At 32.7% G+C, this 19,346-nt stretch overlaps 5 protein-coding genes across 6 annotated transcripts; 3 read left to right on the plus strand and 2 right to left on the minus strand.

Moving 5' to 3' along the window:
* Positions 1-1,092: 1,092 nt before the first annotated feature.
* Positions 1,093-5,550, plus strand: mor (SWI/SNF- related protein mor). 2 transcript variants are annotated; one of them, XM_065498830.1, is made up of 7 exons: positions 1,095-1,315; positions 1,428-1,553; positions 1,638-2,553; positions 2,620-3,942; positions 4,109-4,219; positions 4,304-4,990; positions 5,049-5,550. In XM_065498830.1, exons 1-7 carry the CDS (start codon positions 1,199-1,201, stop codon positions 5,246-5,248), a joined length of 3,480 nt encoding a protein of 1,159 aa, XP_065354902.1. In that variant the 5' UTR covers positions 1,095-1,198; the 3' UTR covers positions 5,249-5,550. The 2 variants fall into 2 exon arrangements, with proteins under 2 accessions (XP_065354903.1, XP_065354902.1); XM_065498831.1 differs by lacking the exon at positions 4,109-4,219 and having other exon boundaries at positions 1,093-1,315.
* Positions 5,551-9,060: 3,510 nt separating this feature from the next.
* On the plus strand, positions 9,061-10,591 carry Fdh (alcohol dehydrogenase class-3 Fdh). Its single transcript, XM_065498832.1, has 4 exons — positions 9,061-9,215; positions 9,298-9,762; positions 9,822-9,908; positions 9,980-10,591. The coding sequence occupies exons 1-4, from the start codon at positions 9,195-9,197 to the stop codon at positions 10,544-10,546; spliced, it is 1,140 nt and encodes a 379-aa protein (XP_065354904.1). The 5' UTR covers positions 9,061-9,194; the 3' UTR covers positions 10,547-10,591.
* A 2,037-nt stretch (positions 10,592-12,628) lies between these two features.
* On the minus strand, positions 12,629-14,410 carry Seipin. Its single transcript, XM_065498833.1, has 4 exons — positions 14,323-14,410; positions 13,703-14,235; positions 13,152-13,639; positions 12,629-13,080 (listed from the first exon to the last, which is right to left on the minus strand). Exons 2-4 carry the CDS (start codon positions 13,984-13,986, stop codon positions 12,779-12,781), a joined length of 1,074 nt encoding a protein of 357 aa, XP_065354905.1. The 5' UTR covers positions 13,987-14,235; positions 14,323-14,410; the 3' UTR covers positions 12,629-12,778.
* Positions 14,411-15,021: 611 nt separating this feature from the next.
* LOC135949313 (tetraspanin-33-like) lies at positions 15,022-18,042 on the plus strand. Its single transcript, XM_065498834.1, has 2 exons — positions 15,022-15,981; positions 16,097-18,042. The coding sequence occupies exons 1-2, from the start codon at positions 15,417-15,419 to the stop codon at positions 16,420-16,422; spliced, it is 891 nt and encodes a 296-aa protein (XP_065354906.1). The 5' UTR covers positions 15,022-15,416; the 3' UTR covers positions 16,423-18,042.
* Positions 18,043-18,456: 414 nt separating this feature from the next.
* On the minus strand, positions 18,457-19,341 carry Pstk (Phosphoseryl tRNA kinase). Its single transcript, XM_065515585.1, has one exon. It carries the CDS (start codon positions 19,339-19,341, stop codon positions 18,490-18,492), a length of 852 nt encoding a protein of 283 aa, XP_065371657.1. The 3' UTR covers positions 18,457-18,489.
* Positions 19,342-19,346: the final 5 nt, after the last annotated feature.

The following is a 19,346-nucleotide window of genomic DNA, read 5'->3' on the forward strand; positions in this document are numbered from 1 at the left end:
GTATTTATATTTCATAATTGTAATGAATAATAATACGAAAGCTTATTTTAATATTCTCTATTATTTGCTTTATTTTTTAAAATAATATAACAATTATAACTATTACATAAAATAATTCTGAAATTCTACAAAACTCCATAAAACGTAATCCACATTCCCAAAGACAAAATTTCATTCAAGAATTTCGCGAAAAAATCCCCAATTTAGTAAAAAATCCTCTAATCTGACATCACTACAACTGTTAATGATGCCTGATTGTACAAAAAACTTATTATGGAAGTAATTTAAATTTAGTAGAGGGGACAAATACTTTACTACTATTACTTTCTTAATAGTTCATGTTTCACATTATGAATAATACATTAATAAACATGAATAAGAGATATGCAAATGAAGAGAATACTCAAAATAATAATGCAAATATATTTATTTTGGTGAAATATTCAGCGAGTTCTTGCCCGTAAGAGAGCTATATTCGGCTGTGCCAAATCTTATATACTCTTCACCAAATTAAACTATTTTTTTCCAAAGTTGTTTTTTTATTTTTTGGAACAAAATTTTTTTTTAAATTTTAATTTTTTTTTTGTTTTTTCAAATTTTTTTTAATATTTAGGGTGAAAAAATAAATTCGGGTTAAAAAATATTTTTTTCGATTTTGACCCATTGTAGGTCCAACTTACTATGGTCTTATGAAATATCTATCATTAGATATCCATATTGTCAATATTAATGACTTGGTAATCCAGATATAGGTCAAAAATCGAGGTTTTCCTGATTTTTTCCTTATATCTCAGGGGGCATCGGAAAGTTTCAACAGACAGACGGACATGGCTTAATCGACTCCGATATCTATAAGGATCCTGAATATATATGCTTTATAGGGTCGAAAAATTATATTGTGAAAATTACAAACGGAATGCCACACTTATATATACCATTCTCACGAAGATGAGGGGTACTCTCCAAATTAACCACATGAAGCAAAACGTCTGGCACCATTATGCAAACATTTTCGACAGCACTTTTTTATAGTTATGCCAAGTTTTTTGTAACACCTCAATATGGCAATACCACAAACATTGACATTTATTCGTGCGTCGTTTTTGTTGTTCGTATATATGCGTTTAGTTGGAGGATATATTTTTTGTGTGAAAATTGTTAAATAAAATATAAAAAAATCATATATAATTAAAAAAACATGTGTACTTTAGCACCCAAAAAGGATGGCAGTCCAAATATTGAATTTTATAACTCGCCTGAATCATTACAGGGCTTCGAGTCCATACGCCTATGGCTACAGAAAAATTGTAAAAAAGTGAGTATAACAGCATGAAAAATGCAATGAAAAAATCACAAAATATAAAAATGGCGTTTTTGAACTCGTAAATTTAGTTTTAAACATAAATTTTATTAATTCTTTAATTTAGTATTTAGCCAGTAGTAATGAGCCTATAACAAAAGAATCGTTGGCTCAATTATTGATACAATTTCTCCAATATGTTGAAGCAAAACTTGGTAAAAATTCAGCAGAGCCACCAGCGACGCGTATACCGGTAAGTGTGGTGAATTTGATTAATGTGGACCTGTTTCTTGGAGTAAATGAAAAGGAGATGCCTAATTATAGTTATTATTTATAGATGCGTTGTTTTTTGGATTTTAAATCGGGCGGTGGTTTGTGTATTATATTTTCGACAATGTTTCGCTTTCGCGCTGAGCAGAGAGGCAAGAAGTTTGACTTTTCCGTGGGAAAGAATCCAACTCGCAAAGATCCAAATATACAATTGTTAATTGACATCGAACAAGCTTTAGTCGAAGCAGACCTTTATCGTATTCCGTACATTTTTATTCGTCCCGAAGTGGATAAGCAATTGGCCACACGTTTGCGTGAAATATTGGCTACTAGACGAGTAGAAATTGTTTCGGATGAAGAAGATGCCACTCATATTATATACCCTGTGGTTGATCCTCATCCCGATGAGTATGCTCGTCCTATTTTTAAGCGTGGAAATTGTGTAATGATGCATTGGTATTATTTCCCCGAATCGTATGATACATGGACACCAAATTCATTGGAATTGCCCGAAAATGTACCAGAAAATCCGGAATCTCCAGCAGAGCGCTGGCGTGTATCCGCCTCATGGATTTTAGATCTCGAGCAGTACAATGAGTGGATGGCAGAGGAGGATTATGAAGTAGATGATTTGGGAAAAAAGAAAATGCATAAGCAGCGTTTATCCATTGATGACATAATGTCCGGTGGAATTGATGAAAAGAAAAAAGTAGTGAGCGGTACTCCAGTTGCTGTAAAACAAAAGCGTAGACGTTCTCCATCTCCGAGTTCTTCTAAATCCGGAAAGCGTAAACGGTCTCCAGCAGTACTGCATAAAAAGTCACGCAATGATGAAGAAGATGAAGATTTAACACGTGACATGGATGATCCGCCTGCCGAAACAAATCTTCAGGAAGTTATTAAGACCACTTCCCTTCAATCCACAGCCAGTCCAGCTCCCGCAAGCAAGTCCAGAGCTGATAATGATATGATGCCAATTAAAGGTAACATTTTATCGACAATATACATATGTAACTAAAAAATTGTACTAATAAAAAATTATGTTTCAGGCGGTACTTTAACTGATTTGGATGATGAGATGACTGGTGGTAGCGGCACTCAAGCTTTGTCGGCATGTGATGGTGAAAATTCTCAGACTGGAAAAACCAGTGAGAATAGTAATACTCAAGAATTTTCATCATCGGCCAAAGAGGACATGGAGGATAATGTTACTGAGCAGACACATCATATTATCGTGCCCTCCTATTCAGCTTGGTTTGATTACAATTCCATACATGTGATTGAGAAACGGGCAATGCCGGAATTCTTTAATTCTAAAAATAAATCCAAAACGCCAGAGATTTATATGGCCTACAGAAATTTCATGATTGATACATACCGTCTCAATCCCACTGAATATTTAACAAGCACAGCCTGCAGACGTAATTTGGCTGGCGATGTTTGCGCGATTATGCGTGTCCATGCTTTCCTCGAACAATGGGGCTTGATAAATTATCAAATTGATGCAGAGTTACGTCCCACTCCCATGGGGCCACCACCTACATCTCATTTTCATATTCTGTCGGATACACCTTCAGGCATACAGTCTTTAAATCCGCAAAAAACTCAACAGCCATCGGCTGCAAAATCCTTACTCGACCTTGACAAAAAGCCCTCAGGTGGTCCCAGCAAGGAGGGCAAAGAAGATTCATTGGATAAGGCCCCAGTGGGCATAAAAACTGAACCGGTGGAAAATGGTAGTGCAGCTGCCACTGCCTCTGGTCAATTTGGTTTAAAACTCGATCAGTACGCTAAAAAGCCGGCAGCTATGAAAAATCGCACTGCTGCTAGTCTGTCCAGGGAATGGACAGACCAAGAAACTCTACTTTTATTGGAAGGCTTAGAATTGCATAAGGATGATTGGAATAAAGTTTGCGAACATGTGGGAACACGCACTCAAGATGAGTGTATTTTACATTTCCTACGTCTACCAATCGAAGATCCCTATCTGGAAGACGATGGTGGATTTTTGGGTCCTCTAGGCTGCCAGCCTATACCGTTCAGCAAATCCGGCAATCCCATCATGTCTACAGTGGCATTTTTAGCATCTGTAGTAGATCCACGTGTAGCTGCAGCAGCTGCTAAAGCAGCTATGGAAGAATTTGCAGCTATTAAAGATGAAGTGCCAGCAGCAATTATGGACAGTCATCTGAAAAACATTGAAAAAGCTTCAGCATCTGGAAAATTCAATCCATCTCATGGCTTGATTAGTAGTGGTATTGCCGGTACGAGTATTGACAAAGACGAAGAAGATCCTAATGCCGCAACTGTAGGTGTCGTACCTCCATCTGGATCGGCCGACGAGGAAATGAAGGACCTAACCAAGAAAGACGGTAACAAAGTTTAGCAATTAGTAGAGATTTTATTAATAGAGTACCTATATGGATTTAAAATCGTTCCTTGTATTTCATTTATTCCCCTGCTTGTTTTAAACTTTTTGTTATTGTTTATTTTTTGTTGCTAAATTATTGCTTTTTCTTTTAAATATCCCGCATGCAGATAAAGATCTTACCAAATCCCCCTCCAAATCCAAAGACGAATCTAAAGACAATGATAAAAAAGATGATAAAGAAAAGACAGAAAAAGAAACCGATAGTAAAAAAGATGAAAGTAATATTAAATATCCAATTTGACGGAAATTGTCTTTAATTAATATTTATATTGACTATTTACACTTTTTTTAAATATTTTTAGATGTCAGTGGAATGGATGTCAAGGAAATTAAAACCGAAGAATCTAGTGGTGATGGTTCTGCAGGTGAAGGTGTCTCAAAAGAAATCGATGTAGCTAAACAAGTATTTAATGAGGCGAATGTACAAACCGCTGCTGCTGCCGCTTTAGCTTCAGCTGCGGTTAAAGCAAAGCACTTGGCTGCTTTAGAAGAAAGAAAAATTAAGTCATTGGTTGCCCTGCTGGTGGAAACCCAAATGAAAAAACTTGAAATTAAATTGCGTCACTTCGAGGAGTTGGAAACCACAATGGAACGTGAGCGAGAGGGTTTGGAATATCAAAGGCAACAACTCATTACGGAACGCCAACAATTCCATCTAGAGCAATTGAAGGCAGCTGAGTTTAGGGCCAGACAACAGGCTCACCATCGTCTCCAACAGGAACAGCAATGGCAAGGTGGCCCAGCAGGCACTGGAACTGCCGCGGGTACAGCTGCCTCAGCTACAAGTGGCGCTACTTCGGGTTCAACTGTGACTCCGAGTAGCACCTTGCCCGGAGCACCACCTGTTGTTCCACAAATAGGTCCAAGTGCTACTATGCCAGGAGCCCCCGTTGCAGCGCCATCAACACATGTTGGAGCACCAGGTGCTAATCCAGCAAGTGGTTCAGTAGCTGGTGGCCATCCTGCTATACAAACCACTACACCAATGGGTAAGTTCAATAGAATTATGTAAATACTTTATATACAATCGAACACATTGTTTCTTAGATACTACTCCAGCTGCTATTGCACAAACTGTTCCAACAACAGCTTCAGAAGCACCAGCTGCATCTCCAACCTCGGGGTCCACCATACCACCTGCAAATCCCTCAGTTCCGTTAGCTACAAATGTAGCTGGTCCTGTTCAACCCACACCTAACATTCCACCGGCCCCAGGAGGTCCCACAGGTGCTCCCACATCATCTTAAATGCGTATCTCTCATTTGAGATTTTCTCTAAAAGAAAGCTAGGTTTAGTATTTAATTTTAGTTTTACAGATGTCTCATGAAATTGTATAAACATTTGTCGTGTTCTCTCTTTTAATTTCTTAATCAACTTTGTCGATATTTTGCCGAAAATTTGTTGGCAGATTTCTAAAATGTTCGAATTGGACACATTTATCTCTATATGCGGTTAAAAAGTATTTACAATGATGAATATTCGAATAACAATGGATAAACATTTCTTATTATAAATAAACGTATTCAATTATCTGTACGTAAATGGATAATATTAGAATGTTTACTCAATAGAAGAAAATTACAATTATTTGGAAGTAAATTGAAATGAAAAGAAAAATATTATGGAGTTTGCAAACAAATAAATAAACTTAGTCGGCTGTCTTATATACTTCACCAAATTATATAATAAAATATTTTTAGGTAAACAAAATTTGTTTTTAACTTTAAAAAATGTATGGGATTTTTTTTTTTAATTTTTAAGATAATTTTTTTTTTTATAACAAAAATTTTTTTTATTGAAACAAATATTTTTTTTTGATTTTGACCCATTGCACAGTGGTTCCGCCCATAGGCCAAAAATAAATAAAACGATCACAAAATATTTAGACAAAATACAAAAAAATTATCTCTTAAATATCCAATCTTTTTAATGGCAAACCGGTTTTTACTGGAAATCAAACGGGACTTTTTAAAAATAAAATTGAAAGCATGAGCAAATATTCATTTGCAAAGCGCAGCTGAACGCTGGAAGAATAATTCAAAGCAAAAGTGCACTTCAAAACGGTCTTGCAATTGCTGTAGTCTACAAAATTAAATTATTTTCAATGGATTTTGAAGTTAAAGGTATTTATTTTATCTTTAGAAAATAATAAAAACTAACTTGTGTTGTAATTCTTGTGAAATTAATGTTTTAGTTAACCTATATGTTTGTTACTTTTTTGTAAAACTTCATTATGTTTACTTAAAGTTTTAGTTGTGTTCCCCCAAAATTCCCCCATAGGTTTCATTTTCATTGTATTTATCTGATTCTTAAGATAATAAAAGTGCTGAAGTTAGTTGCGGAAATTTGCGGATGGGCGTGTAATCTGAAATATACTAACCCGCCCCACAGAGGGATGGCTTCATACATTTTTTTGCAAAAATTATAAGGAGTGGTTGTAGAGCTCTGAAATTTGGCACAGATAATTATATGGACCAAACTAAGAAACAAATAAAATTTTATCAAAATCGACCACGCCCAACAATCCAAATAGATTTGTTCGCATAAAATGTTTCCTATTCAAGTAAAAGTCTATAAATTTTGTACATATATTTTCTGAAACAAAAGAAGAACGTATGCTAAGTTTTATTAAAGTCGGCCATGCCCACTGCATACCGCCCATGCAATCCAAATGCAATACATTTTTGAGCAAAAATTATAAGGGGTCGTAGAGCATTGAAATTTGGAACCGAGAATTATATTCACTAAATTAAGAAAAAAATAAAATTTTATCAAAATCGACCACGCCCACTGCCCATACAATCCAAATTGATTTTTTCGCATAAAATTGTTTACATCCAAGCAAAAGAAATTTGGTACATACATTTATTGAAATCAAAAAGGAACGCATGTCGAGTTTCAATAAAATCGGTCACGCCCACCGCCCACGAAACCCATACATAGATAAGAATATTTTTGATATTTCTTTTATTATTCGACAATTTTAAGTTTTCATCCTGTTCCGAAAACTATTCTTTTTTTTAATCGAAACAAGACACTCCCACCTTTCATTTTATAAAAAAGAGCTTGGGGGAAAGTGGGGCTACATTTTTTTTTCTCCATGGAAAATCAAAAATAGAATAATAATTAGAGTCTTATAGATTTGGGCATATCTTCTTAACGGTTTATGGTTTCCCCATAATTTTTTTTTATTGATGTTGAAATGTTATATTTTTCAAATATGTTAAAGGTAAATAGTATTATTAGGAAAATTATACATATATAAAAAAATTAATTGCGTGAAAATATAAGTAAATTTTTGCTTAACACCATTGCATGGATTTTAGTTCAATTTTCTAAAAATAAAATAAATTTTTTCTTAAAACTATAAGTGTACATTTCATCTATAAACATTTCTCTACAAAATTGCATCATTTGATTGTTGAAATTAAGTGTTTGAAAAATTGACTTTTGCATCGGTACATAAAAATCTGATCCATGGAGCTGAGGTAAGCAAACATGTAGTAGTGTCAATAGGTGAATTATCGGAGGAAGCAGCTGAAGCGAAAAATATTCATATAAAACAGTTTAGATTGCAACATCCCCGAAAAATATCGTGCAATGCTACAAATACAGAACTTTTAAATAGCGTGTTTTAAGTTCAGATCCATTTATTTCTGGAGGACAAACTTACCAACAAAGAAAACAAGTAGTTTAAGTCAAGGAGTTTTAAATTTGATTAATATTTGATATATGTATATTAATGTCTTATTTTACCTTACCTCATATTGCATTATATAACTTTGTATAACTTTTTAATTTAGTTTTTTTTCAGTGTATAATTCAGTAATTAAAATGGAATAAAAATTTACTTAAATTGTTTAAAACAAACGAATTTTCATACTGAAATATTTTATTTCAAAAATTCATAAAACATGTCTAAAAGCCAATCAACTCTTGAAAGATCAAAGGGCTACTGTGGTTACAGTTGTTAAAATTTTTTCTTAAAAATTTGCAAACTTTAAGTTCTTCGGGCATACTATGCGGTGACAAATTTTAAAGACACTAGCTTTTTTAGTTTTGGAGATATGGATTATTGACCGCTTGTTCATATAAGGGAAACCACTGTGCATTGTAGGTCCGACTTAATTTGGCCTTATATACGATATTGCAAAGGTCTTTGAAATATCTATTATTGGATATCCATATTGTCTATATTAATGACTTAGTAATCCAGATATAGATAAAAAAATCGGGGTTGGCCTCTTTTTTCTTATATCTCGGCCATTTGTGGTCCGATTATTTCGATTTTAAATTGCAATCGAGCCGAAGAATTCCCGATATTTAATATATAAAAATCTCGTGTCGCGGGGATTCTCGCCGCGGTTGATTTTTAAGTCGTTAATATAGACAATATGGATATTTCAAAGACCTTTGCTACGGCGTATATAAGGCCAAAGTAAGTCGGACCTACAATTGGTAAAAATCGGGGAAAAAATGTTTGTTATAAAATTTGTTCCACAAATAAATTAAAAATTTTTTTTGTTGAAAATTAAAAAAAAAATTTTGCCATAAAATTGTCTTTGCTAATAATTTAAAAAAAAATTCCTTTAAATTTAAAATTTTTATTTTAAGTATTTGGCATAATTTTGTTATAAATTGTCTATACGTATGTAGGTTTGCAATTGAAAAGTTTTGTATTACTTAAATGAATGAATAAAACACCCAGTCCCCAAACGAAATTGTTTGTTCCCGGAAGCATCCCCATCTTAGGGGACAAATCCCTAAAACTGGCATCAATGGTTTTTTTTAGTACACAAAAAATAAAAAAGCCGGCAACAAGATGAATTCGTATAAGGTGGTGGCTGTTCTACAAAAATAACAACTGGTCTTAGCAAATGTCAGACAAGAGCAATGAAAAATTAAAAACTGTTTATGAAAACTTAAACTAGTACGAATATTTGAATAGTGGTGGTTGATGTTATTTATGTAAAAACTATGTATTTTTGTTAATAAGCTTGGAATAGTGCTATATTGGAATATAAAATCAGTCTTTGACAGAAACAAAGACCAAACAAGCGAAATAAAATAACCAACTGTTTGACTGACTCCATCTTATATGAATTCATTTGGCCGGCAATTTGCTTTCGTGATCAACTACAAATTCTTCGTGTTCAGTTGATAAGTAAAATTCCATAAACACGGGCGGTAAATATGTCAGCTACTGAGGGACAAGTGAGTTTGCGTTTTTTTTTTTTTCAGTTGAAGATGCTAACATAATCTAATTTGTATTCATCATTGATATGGAATTTTCTAGGTTATTAAATGCAAAGCGGCTGTTGCTTGGGAGGCAAAGAAACCTTTGTCCATCGAAGAGATTGAAGTAGCCCCACCCAAGGCCAATGAAGTACGCATCAAAATTACTGCTACTGGTGTCTGCCACACAGATGCATACACCTTAGGTGGTCTCGACCCCGAAGGTATATTCCCAGTTATTTTGGGTCACGAGGGCGCCGGCATTGTCGAAAGTGTTGGTGAAGGCGTTACCAAATTCAAGCCAGGTGATCATGTCATCCCTACCTACGTGCCTCAGTGTGACGAATGTAAGTTCTGCAAAAGTCCTAAAACCAACTTGTGCCAGAAAATTCGCTGTACTCAGGGACAAGGTGTAATGCCGGACGGAACTTCAAGATTTACCTGCAAAGGTCAGAAATTGTTCCATTTTATGGGTACCTCCACATTTTCGGAATACACTGTTGTAGCTGATATATCTTTGAGCAAGGTAAGATAGTGAAATTGATGATTAGGATGGTACATTTCAAAGTTCATTAATTATTTTAGGTTGATGAGAAGGCACCTTTGGATAAAGTATGTTTATTGGGTTGTGGCATACCAACAGGTTATGGTGCAGCCATCAACACTGCTAAGGTAATAGCTAAATTTTTTATTTATCAAGCTTATAAATTTATTGTAATTAAATATTTTATTTTCTATATTAGGTAGAACCTGGCAGTACTTGTGCTGTTTGGGGCTTGGGAGCTGTTGGTTTAGCCACTGCCATGGGCTGCAAAAAGGCCGGAGCTTCTAAAATCTACGGCATTGATATTAACCCCGACAAATTCGAGTTGGGCAAGAAGTTTGGTTTCACTGACTTTATTAACCCTAAAGATGTTGCAGATAAGGGTCCCATTCAAAACTTCCTCATCGATTTGATGGATGGTGGCTTTGACTATACTTTCGAGTGCATTGGCAATGTCAACACTATGCGTGCTGCTTTGGAATCGACTCACAAGGGTTGGGGTACTTCAGTTATCATTGGTGTTGCAGCTGCTGGCCAGGAAATCAGCACTAGACCATTCCAACTAGTAGTGGGCCGCGTGTGGAAGGGTACCGCTTTTGGCGGTTGGAAGAGTGGCCGTGATGTTCCCAAACTAGTTGATGAATACATGAAAAAGGAATTATTGGTTGATGAATTCATAACACACACTATGGCTTTGGATAAAATTAATGAGGCTTTCGATTTAATGCACGAAGGCAAAAGCATTCGTAGCGTTGTGTATTTTTAATTTAAGCAACTTGTAGATGAATAAACAATATAAGATTCTGATAAACATTATTTTTTTGATTACTTAATACTCATATACACGTACGCAACACACATAAATTATTTTTGCTATTCTACATTTAATAAAAAAGTTTAATACAACAAAAAATACCGGCTTATCAATTGCTTATATTGGCCATTATAGTGTTTATATGTACATACATACACATGTTTTAATATGTACATTAGGGTCATAACTTTAAGCAATGTTTTCAAATAACAAAAATACCTTAGCAAGGGCTTGTAGAGCATGGAAAGATGTTAATAAATGGGATTGGCGAATAACTTCGTTCGCATTCAACGAGTAAAGTTTATTCGCCAAATTAAATTTAATAAAATATATTATCAAAATAATATTGTACATCATTTTTAAAGACCATGGAAATCATTATAGTCCGACTTAAATCTTATTTTTCTGAACCGATTCTATTATTTTGCACAATCTTCAACAAAGCGAAACTTTTAAGTTTTAATCGATGGATAGATTTTAGAATTTTCATTATATTAAAAAAATCAAATAATTTGTATTGTTTACTCACTTTTGAGGCTGTGTGTGTGTACAGAATGATTTGGCACATTTTAACACATGCCTAAAGATATGTACATACATATGTTTGTATGTATGTATGTACATTAGTGTAGTCCCATTGTACCATGGTGTAGTCCCACAAAAATATAGATGTTCCTAACTAAAATAAAAGTTTTTATTCTAAGATATTGTTTCTCAAAATTTTTGTTCTGGGTTTTGTGAGCTGGATCAAAAGAAAAAAGTGTGATTTTAAAGGGTTTTGGTTTTTTATGATTTTTTTTTATATTTCCACAAAGTAAACGTGAAATATTGGTATAATGAGAAAGATCTTTAGAAAGTTTTCAATGTAGTATCTGCAATTATAGTCCAAAAACATTTGTGATAAATATATTTGCTTTGCGTGAACTAAAATGTTATTTTGGTCATTATTATGGCTTTATATTACTGTATTGTGATAATAAATGAAATGAAAATTTTCGATTTAAAACCCAATATATACCAAAGGAAAGCTTATGAAATTACGCTTATTTATTGACATCGATGTTGTAATTTGATTGAACATATACCTAACATGAGGTCGTGAATAAAATAGGTTTCGAAAAATTCAAACTATGTACATATCGTCACCTAAAATGCAAAACAACTCGCGATAATATGAACACCCGAAAATTTGTACACTTTTTACTCCCATTGGCTACTCTCATATATGAACTTAGTATGCAAAAAGTATTAAAATATGAACAGCTTATTTTTGTTTTTTTAAAGTCTTTTATCTATCTACACAGAGTTCAAATCTAAATCTGCAGGGTAGTGGGATTTCCCCAGTTGTATATGGAAATTTATTTTCGATTTCTGAAAAATTAATATTTGGAGTTGTGTCACTTTTGAACTGGGTGTGCGGCGATATGTTGCTTAAGAAGTTGTGAAAATTATATTCACTTTGAAATACTTGATAGGTAGTAGTACTTGAGTTGATGGATATTACAAACGGAATCATATACGATTATTACCAAGGTGAAGGGTGTTTTTCGATGCAATTTAAAACTGTCCATGGAATTAGTAATTTAATCAATTCACTTTATAAGAATTTAATGTCAATACTTGTGCAGATTTTCTGCTTATTTTGAACAATCTATGATAATACTAGAAAATACTTGTTTAGTACACAAAAATAAAATGACTAATTGCGACATTATCAATCTTCTAAACAAAAAAATAAGATTATCAATTGTTTTATATACATATGTATATGTGCAGATTATTTTATGTATTTTTTGGTTGTTATGGTCATATCATTCCATATTTGACTCAGACCATATTGTTAACCTTTACACCCTGAATTATCCAAAGGTGGTATTTAAAAAGCCATAATTTCATTTATTTTATAATTCACATTTGTTTAAATCGTTTTATCAGTACATATACGACTAATACTCTGCTATAGAGAATATTGTTTAAGTACATTTGTCCAGAAGAAGGCGAGAACGATTATGTAGTGATAAAAAAGAGTAAATATTTTTAAATTTAATGCTTATACTCGTATATTTCTATATAAAAGATTTCATTTCTTACAAATACTATAAATGTGTATGTATGCATAAAAAGATACAATTTGTTTCAGCCTTTTGTTAAAAATAAAAGGAGTTCTTTTAGATTATACTTAAATTAAAAACTAGACTTTTCTGATTTTCTTTGTCTGAGCGCAGTTTCGCCTTTGGTCGTTCCACTTATATCATCAATTTCATCGGAAACATTAGATTTCTCATCGTCAAGAAAACTAAGTTCATCATCATCTTGTAAATTAGTGGAACTTTTTGAGGGCATTAGAACTCGGCTGGCCGAGTGTTGTAATGTGCTGGTGAACCGATTTAATTTCTTCTGAAGATTGCGCAACCATGTGGTATCAGACCAGTGATACCAGCTGAGCAAAAATACAACCAATAAGAAAAATAAATTTGTGCTAACGGCTGAAAAATTTAAGATAAATATAAAATAATTATTTTCTCCATTAATCGACACTAGATAATTGAAAACTTACCAACTATGGCCGATATTACAGGATAGTTATACATTACATAACGTAGTCCTGTAAATTCGGCAACAATATGCAAAGATACCGTATAATATTGGATTTTCTGTGACTGTATTTCAACATAGACATCGGTTATGGGATGATGTTTTTGTTCCAAGTAACGACTGAATATTTCGACTGGAACCTGTTGGAATTCTTCCTTAACACCCAACACGAACAAAGGACTTAGGGCCCAAGTGGACATAGTGCGTATCAATGGAGAACGATATCGCATCATGGCGGAACGACACGAATGTCCTCTTAACATGGATTCATGATCACGCATTTCACCACATACCATAAACATGCCTAGATCAAGATTTTGCGGTGATTCGGGCATATCAATTTGTACAATAACACGATAAGCTTGACCCACCATTAAAAGTTGTTGTTTTTTAGTTAACGATACATGAGCATGGGGGAAAGTACAAGGAGCACTAGTATCTAGGCAGGTTCTAAAAACAACAAATTTCGATTATATTAACATACACCGAATTGTAGATTCAACTGATACTCACTTGAACTGCATGTGTACGGGACGGGTATGAGAAATGGCTGGCATATAAAAATAGTAAAATGCTGCATACATAAAGACAGCAGTCCATATTATTAATACTGCCGCAAAGGCCACAAGACCCAACCGTAAAACTAATTCTCGTAATGTCTCAACCTTTTCATCGGTTTTTGCTCTCAATCGATCGTATACACCGACACTCAAATTATACGCCGGTCGTATGAAAAAGCGCCGTCCAAGACCCAAAGGATCCAGACAAAATACTATAAAACGGAAAAGAATATTCATTATGTGGCACGCCGGTTTAAACACCACCACCAGTAATCAAACAAAGTAGAAACAATACTGCAGTTGCGGTACGCATTTGCAATGTGATTATGTGAGTTCTGAAGTTCTTATCATCACTTGTAATCAGTTGGTCAGTCTGCCGGGCGCGTTATCGAGAATTGCACGTTGTTCTTGTAGTTAAAGGTGCAAACGGAATTCCTCAGCTATATAGATCCAAAAATTAGCTGGGAATTGCTTTTATTAATGAACCTTGAACATTAGATCATCATCTGTGCATTATGTATTGTTGTATACAACAAAACAAATGAAAAACATTAGTAACTAACAAAAACTTACCATTATTAGATAAAGCTTTCAAATCAAAAGGCAATTTGTTTATCAACAACTTTTGATAACATAAGAAATAAGGCGAATTCATACAAGGTGGTATCAGTTCTACAAAAACAACAATTGGTCTTAACAAATGTAAAAAAACAAAAATGAAAAATTTAATCAAATATGTATTAAAATATAATTTGGTGTAGATAATTAAATAGTGAGGGTTGTACTTATTTATGTAAAAAATAAATATTTTGTTAATAAGCTTAAATATAAAAACAAGCTTTGACAAGTTAGAAACAAAAAGCGAAAAAAAACTAATCAGCTGATTGCCTGACTCCACCTTGTATAAATTCGCCCTTTCAAAAAAAATAATAAAGTATTGCCAGATCTATACACTTTATATCAGTATGATGATAGTACATTTTATACACTCCGGTCACTCTGCGGATGACATCAACATGAATAAACACACGCACTGTACATTTTTATGGGGAATAGTTGGATCAGGACCCCAAATTTAGCTCGTAAAAACTTTATATAAAAAAATAGGTTTGCTGATGTCAGCCGCAACGGCGTTGTCACTTGTACAACAGTTGCTGGCTCTCACGCAGAAAAACTGTGTTTTGGCGATTTTTGGAGATAAGACACAAACAAAATCTGGGAACCCAGACAACACTAAAAGTTGCCACACTTACTGCTTTGTTGTAAATTTGACAGTAATATAGAAAACAAAAAAAAGAAAAGACAAAAAATCAACCAATAGGAGAAAATTTGTAAAGTTTATCAGAAAAAGGTTTAAATTTAATTAAAAAATTTCATTTAACAGCAAAAAAAACTAAACATATTAGCAATTGAAGTGTTTAAACATTGTTTGCATAAAGTAAAAATTACAATAATGGGTGTTCTAAAGTGAAAATATTCAATTTTATATTTTGTGAAAAAAGGAAGGCGTAACAAAGCAAGTATCTAGTCACCAGGAGAGTTAGTCAGAAGAAAGCAATTCTTTAACCAAACAAAACAGAATTCAAATAAGAATTTGAAGTATTGTTAGAGATCTTGTTCCAAATTAAAATCTACTTGGATTATAATAAAAGTTCAGAAACTTACCCATGAGCAATTATAGACATCACGGAGGTGGTGGTGGGTATTGTGGTATAGAAGTACGAGACATGCATCCAAGAATTTCGAATAATTTCACTTATGTGAGTTCATGTGTTAAATACATGATATTCATGTTGAATTTTATATTTTGGCTATTTGGTGGACTTTTATTGGCCATTGGTCTGTACGCCTTTATGGACAAATGGGAGTCCACTGGTTGGGTGCGCTTGGAGAGTTTTTATGATGTAATTCTCAATATTTCCTTGGTTATGATGATTGCTGGTGTTGTGATATTCGTGGTCAGTTTTGCTGGCTGCTTGGGTGCTTTACGCGAGAATACGTGTTTGCTTAAATTCTATTCCATGTGTTTGTTACTGTTTTTCCTAATGGAGATGGCAATTGCTATAATGGGTTTTGTATTTCCACAAAATATGAATACATTTTTGGAAGATACATTTACCGATAAAATTATACACTCATATCGTGACGATCCGGATTTGCAAAATTTTATTGATTTCGCTCAGCAAGAATTTAAATGCTGTGGTCTAAGCAATGTTGGCTATCAAGATTGGAGTAAGTAAAGTTTTAAATGAAATTGATTTTTAATATTAGTCTGGAAATAGTAGAGATAATGATTCATTTTTATCAGATTATTGTAAAAAATAGATTAATTATTGTTTTGTTTTAGGTAAAAATGAATATTTCAACTGCTCTTCACCATCGGTGGAGAAATGTGGTGTTCCCTACAGCTGTTGCATCAATGCTACCGATATAAGTTCAGGCCTTGTTAACATTATGTGCGGCTATGGCGTACAAGAACACTCAGTTGCTGCAGCAAGTAAACGTATCTGGACTAGCGGTTGCATTGAAATTGTACGTGTTTGGGCAGAAAGAAATCTGTATGTTATTGCTGGCGTAGCATTAGGTATAGCTCTTATACAATTATTTGTTATTTACTTGGCCAAAACATTAGAGGGACAAATAGATCTGCAAAAGTCGCGTTGGTCGGCGTGAAATCAGTAGTAGATGAAGTGATGTGTTGGCAGCAAACATTTTTTGAATATCTTTTCTCTCTACAATTTTTTACGATTCGATAATTTTCTGTATGCATTTTATACTGCCTTGCTCAATATTAATTTACGACAAAAAAAGAGTGCTGAATATGAGAGTGCTCATCAGATAATAGGTTAATTTTAGTTTTTCATATTCATTCATAAAGGCCACTGCAAAAATCATTTATATTCTTTTTTCAGTAAGTTTAAAAATTCTTTAGTTTTTTTCTTTTCTTTTATATATACAAATTAAACTAACATCTCTTTTAAGATCCAAGGTCTTTAAAATTGTTCAAGATCTTCCCCGTTTTTTACATCCCTTAAAATTAAAAAAGAAGACTTTAAAGGAAATATAAAATTTCTAACATAATTAGAGAAAAAACAAAACAAACAAAAAAAACGTGCAAAATTTTTTATTACAAATTGCCAAAGAAAAGTGCATTTTTTTCTAAACCCACAAAAACTACGTAAATTCTTGTTTAAGAAAACATTTTTTGTTAGTTTTTTTAAGCACAATAATCGAATTATTTAAATCTCAATCTAAAACATTGCCAAAGTGCATTTTTCCCCAATCCTACAAAAACTACACAAAGTATAATTTTAAAGTAGTTATTTTATTTTGGGAATTACTTTTCTGTTTGTGTTTTGGTTGCAATAATACTAACAAATTCTATGGAATTATTTAAATCTCAATCTAAAACATTGCCATTTTTAACCAAGCGTTTAAAATAAACATTTTTTAATCGTAATAATATTTACAAATTTTACTAACTCATTTTATTTTGATAACTCTTAAAGTAACTTATACTCACTAGAAACTTTTGTGTGACAAAAGTATTTGCCAATTCTCAATGTTATATCCCCTCAACAAAAATCAGCAAAAACAAAATAGAACTGAATCAGTGAAATTTTTATTTTCTTATAATTAGCTTTAAGCTTTGAGAGTTATTATTCAATATTTGAGAAATTAATGTTTATTTAAGAAAAAAAAAATTCAACTCAAATTATAATCTCATAAATACTCAAAAATATTCATATATCTGCATAATAAAGTAAAATAGTAATAAAAAAATAACATTTTTAAAAGTGTTTCACATGAATTTTAATTCCGAATATGTATGAAATCCAATTTGACGACTACCAAATACTTATGAATAACCCCATGCTGTTCTGGAAAATGTATTACAATTTATAGTATTTTTATTGTTTATCAAAATTACTTTTTATATTGAAAAAACAATAGCTTAATTAATAATCTACAATTATATTAATTACAGTTTATAATTCTATATAATTTTCTTAAGAGAAAGAAAGAAAACGACACCATTCCACTTTGTATCAAAAAGTTTGAATTTGTCCTCCAGAACAGTAGTGTGCGAATATATTTAAAGTTAAGTGTATTTTGTAATTGTCATCATCTTGAGTATTTTTAAAATTAGTTATTAGTAATAAAAAATATATATGTATTGAATAGTATATTTAAAAATATAAGAATCTATATAAAATTTTAGGTATAAACGTTTATTATATGTAGTTTATATGTAATTCAAATGAAAATTCATTAAATAAATATTCATTAATATTTTCTTTGCATTTTTTTTATCATTCGGCACTGGAGTAAGTTTGCAATTTTGTTAGTAATGTGTTTCTTCAATATTCATTTACGGCCTTATAATGAATCCTTATAGGTAAGGGAGGGCCTGCTGGGAAATTGATCACTACGTTGCATATGATGCGCAGTACGTTTTGGTGAAAAAATGTTCAGTGATAAAAAATTTGGTGAAAATATCAAGGTTGGCTTGGGTTTTTCACATACATATGAATATCTCTGCCATTTGTGGGCCGATTCTCTCGATTTTAAATAGCAAGTTGGACAATATCGGATCTATAACGTTCCAGATATATATTTATATATATATATAAAAGGATGATTATACAAAACAGAATCTAGGGTTTATATTATAAATCTATCCAATGAATTTAATAAAATAATCAGTTTATATAAAACATAAGCTTTATTTAACAAAAATTAATTTAACATTTCTACATATTTATTCATATCTAAATCGTCTTCCAATTTATCACTCAAATTTAATTGAAATTCTTTTAAAATTTCTTTTCTTTTATCATTCAGAATTTTAGCTAATAGTTTCTTATTTTCCTCCAGTTTAGAACTCATTAATATATTTATACGTTTTCGCATTAGCAAATCCAAATCGTGTACTATCGATTGTGGTGTCTTTGATTTAGCAACAGATAGTTGTAAAGGCTGTACCGGCTTATCAAGGAATTGTATTATATGAGAAATTATATTCTTAGAAATGTTTCTATTCAAATTAAGATTTTGAACAATTAAAGTATTTTCTTCCCATTTGTGGGCACCGGCATTGGGAGCTTCTAAACGTTTAGACATTTGCACAATGACATCGGTGGGGACTTTAGTTGCCACACTACGCAAGCTGTTACGCTTTAAAGACACCGCTATGCTAGATTCCAAATATATTTGACAGTATCCAATACCATGTTCTCTAGCTAGTTGATATAATTTATAGCGCATGCTGCGGTAATAATGATTGTCATCACATAATATTACAGCATCTTTCTGTTGGTGGTCACTATAAAGGCTTTTTATACCAATCAATTCCGCTGTTAAGTTATTGGATACATTAAATGTTTGTATAATTGTAGACAATGATTTTAAAAGCTTATCGCGTTGTTCTTTGTATTGTGTAGGACTATCCAAATTAAAATTTACATAATAATCATAGCACAAATGTAAAATATTAAATGGCAATGAATCCATTTCCCTTAAATATGTACACACCGATGACTTGCCTGCTGCCGGTAGTCCTATTAGAGCCACTAAACAAATACGATTCATGCTTA

This window comes from Calliphora vicina, chromosome 1 (genome assembly GCF_958450345.1).
Source record: "Calliphora vicina chromosome 1, idCalVici1.1, whole genome shotgun sequence".
NCBI classification, from domain to species: domain Eukaryota; kingdom Metazoa; phylum Arthropoda; class Insecta; order Diptera; family Calliphoridae; genus Calliphora; species Calliphora vicina.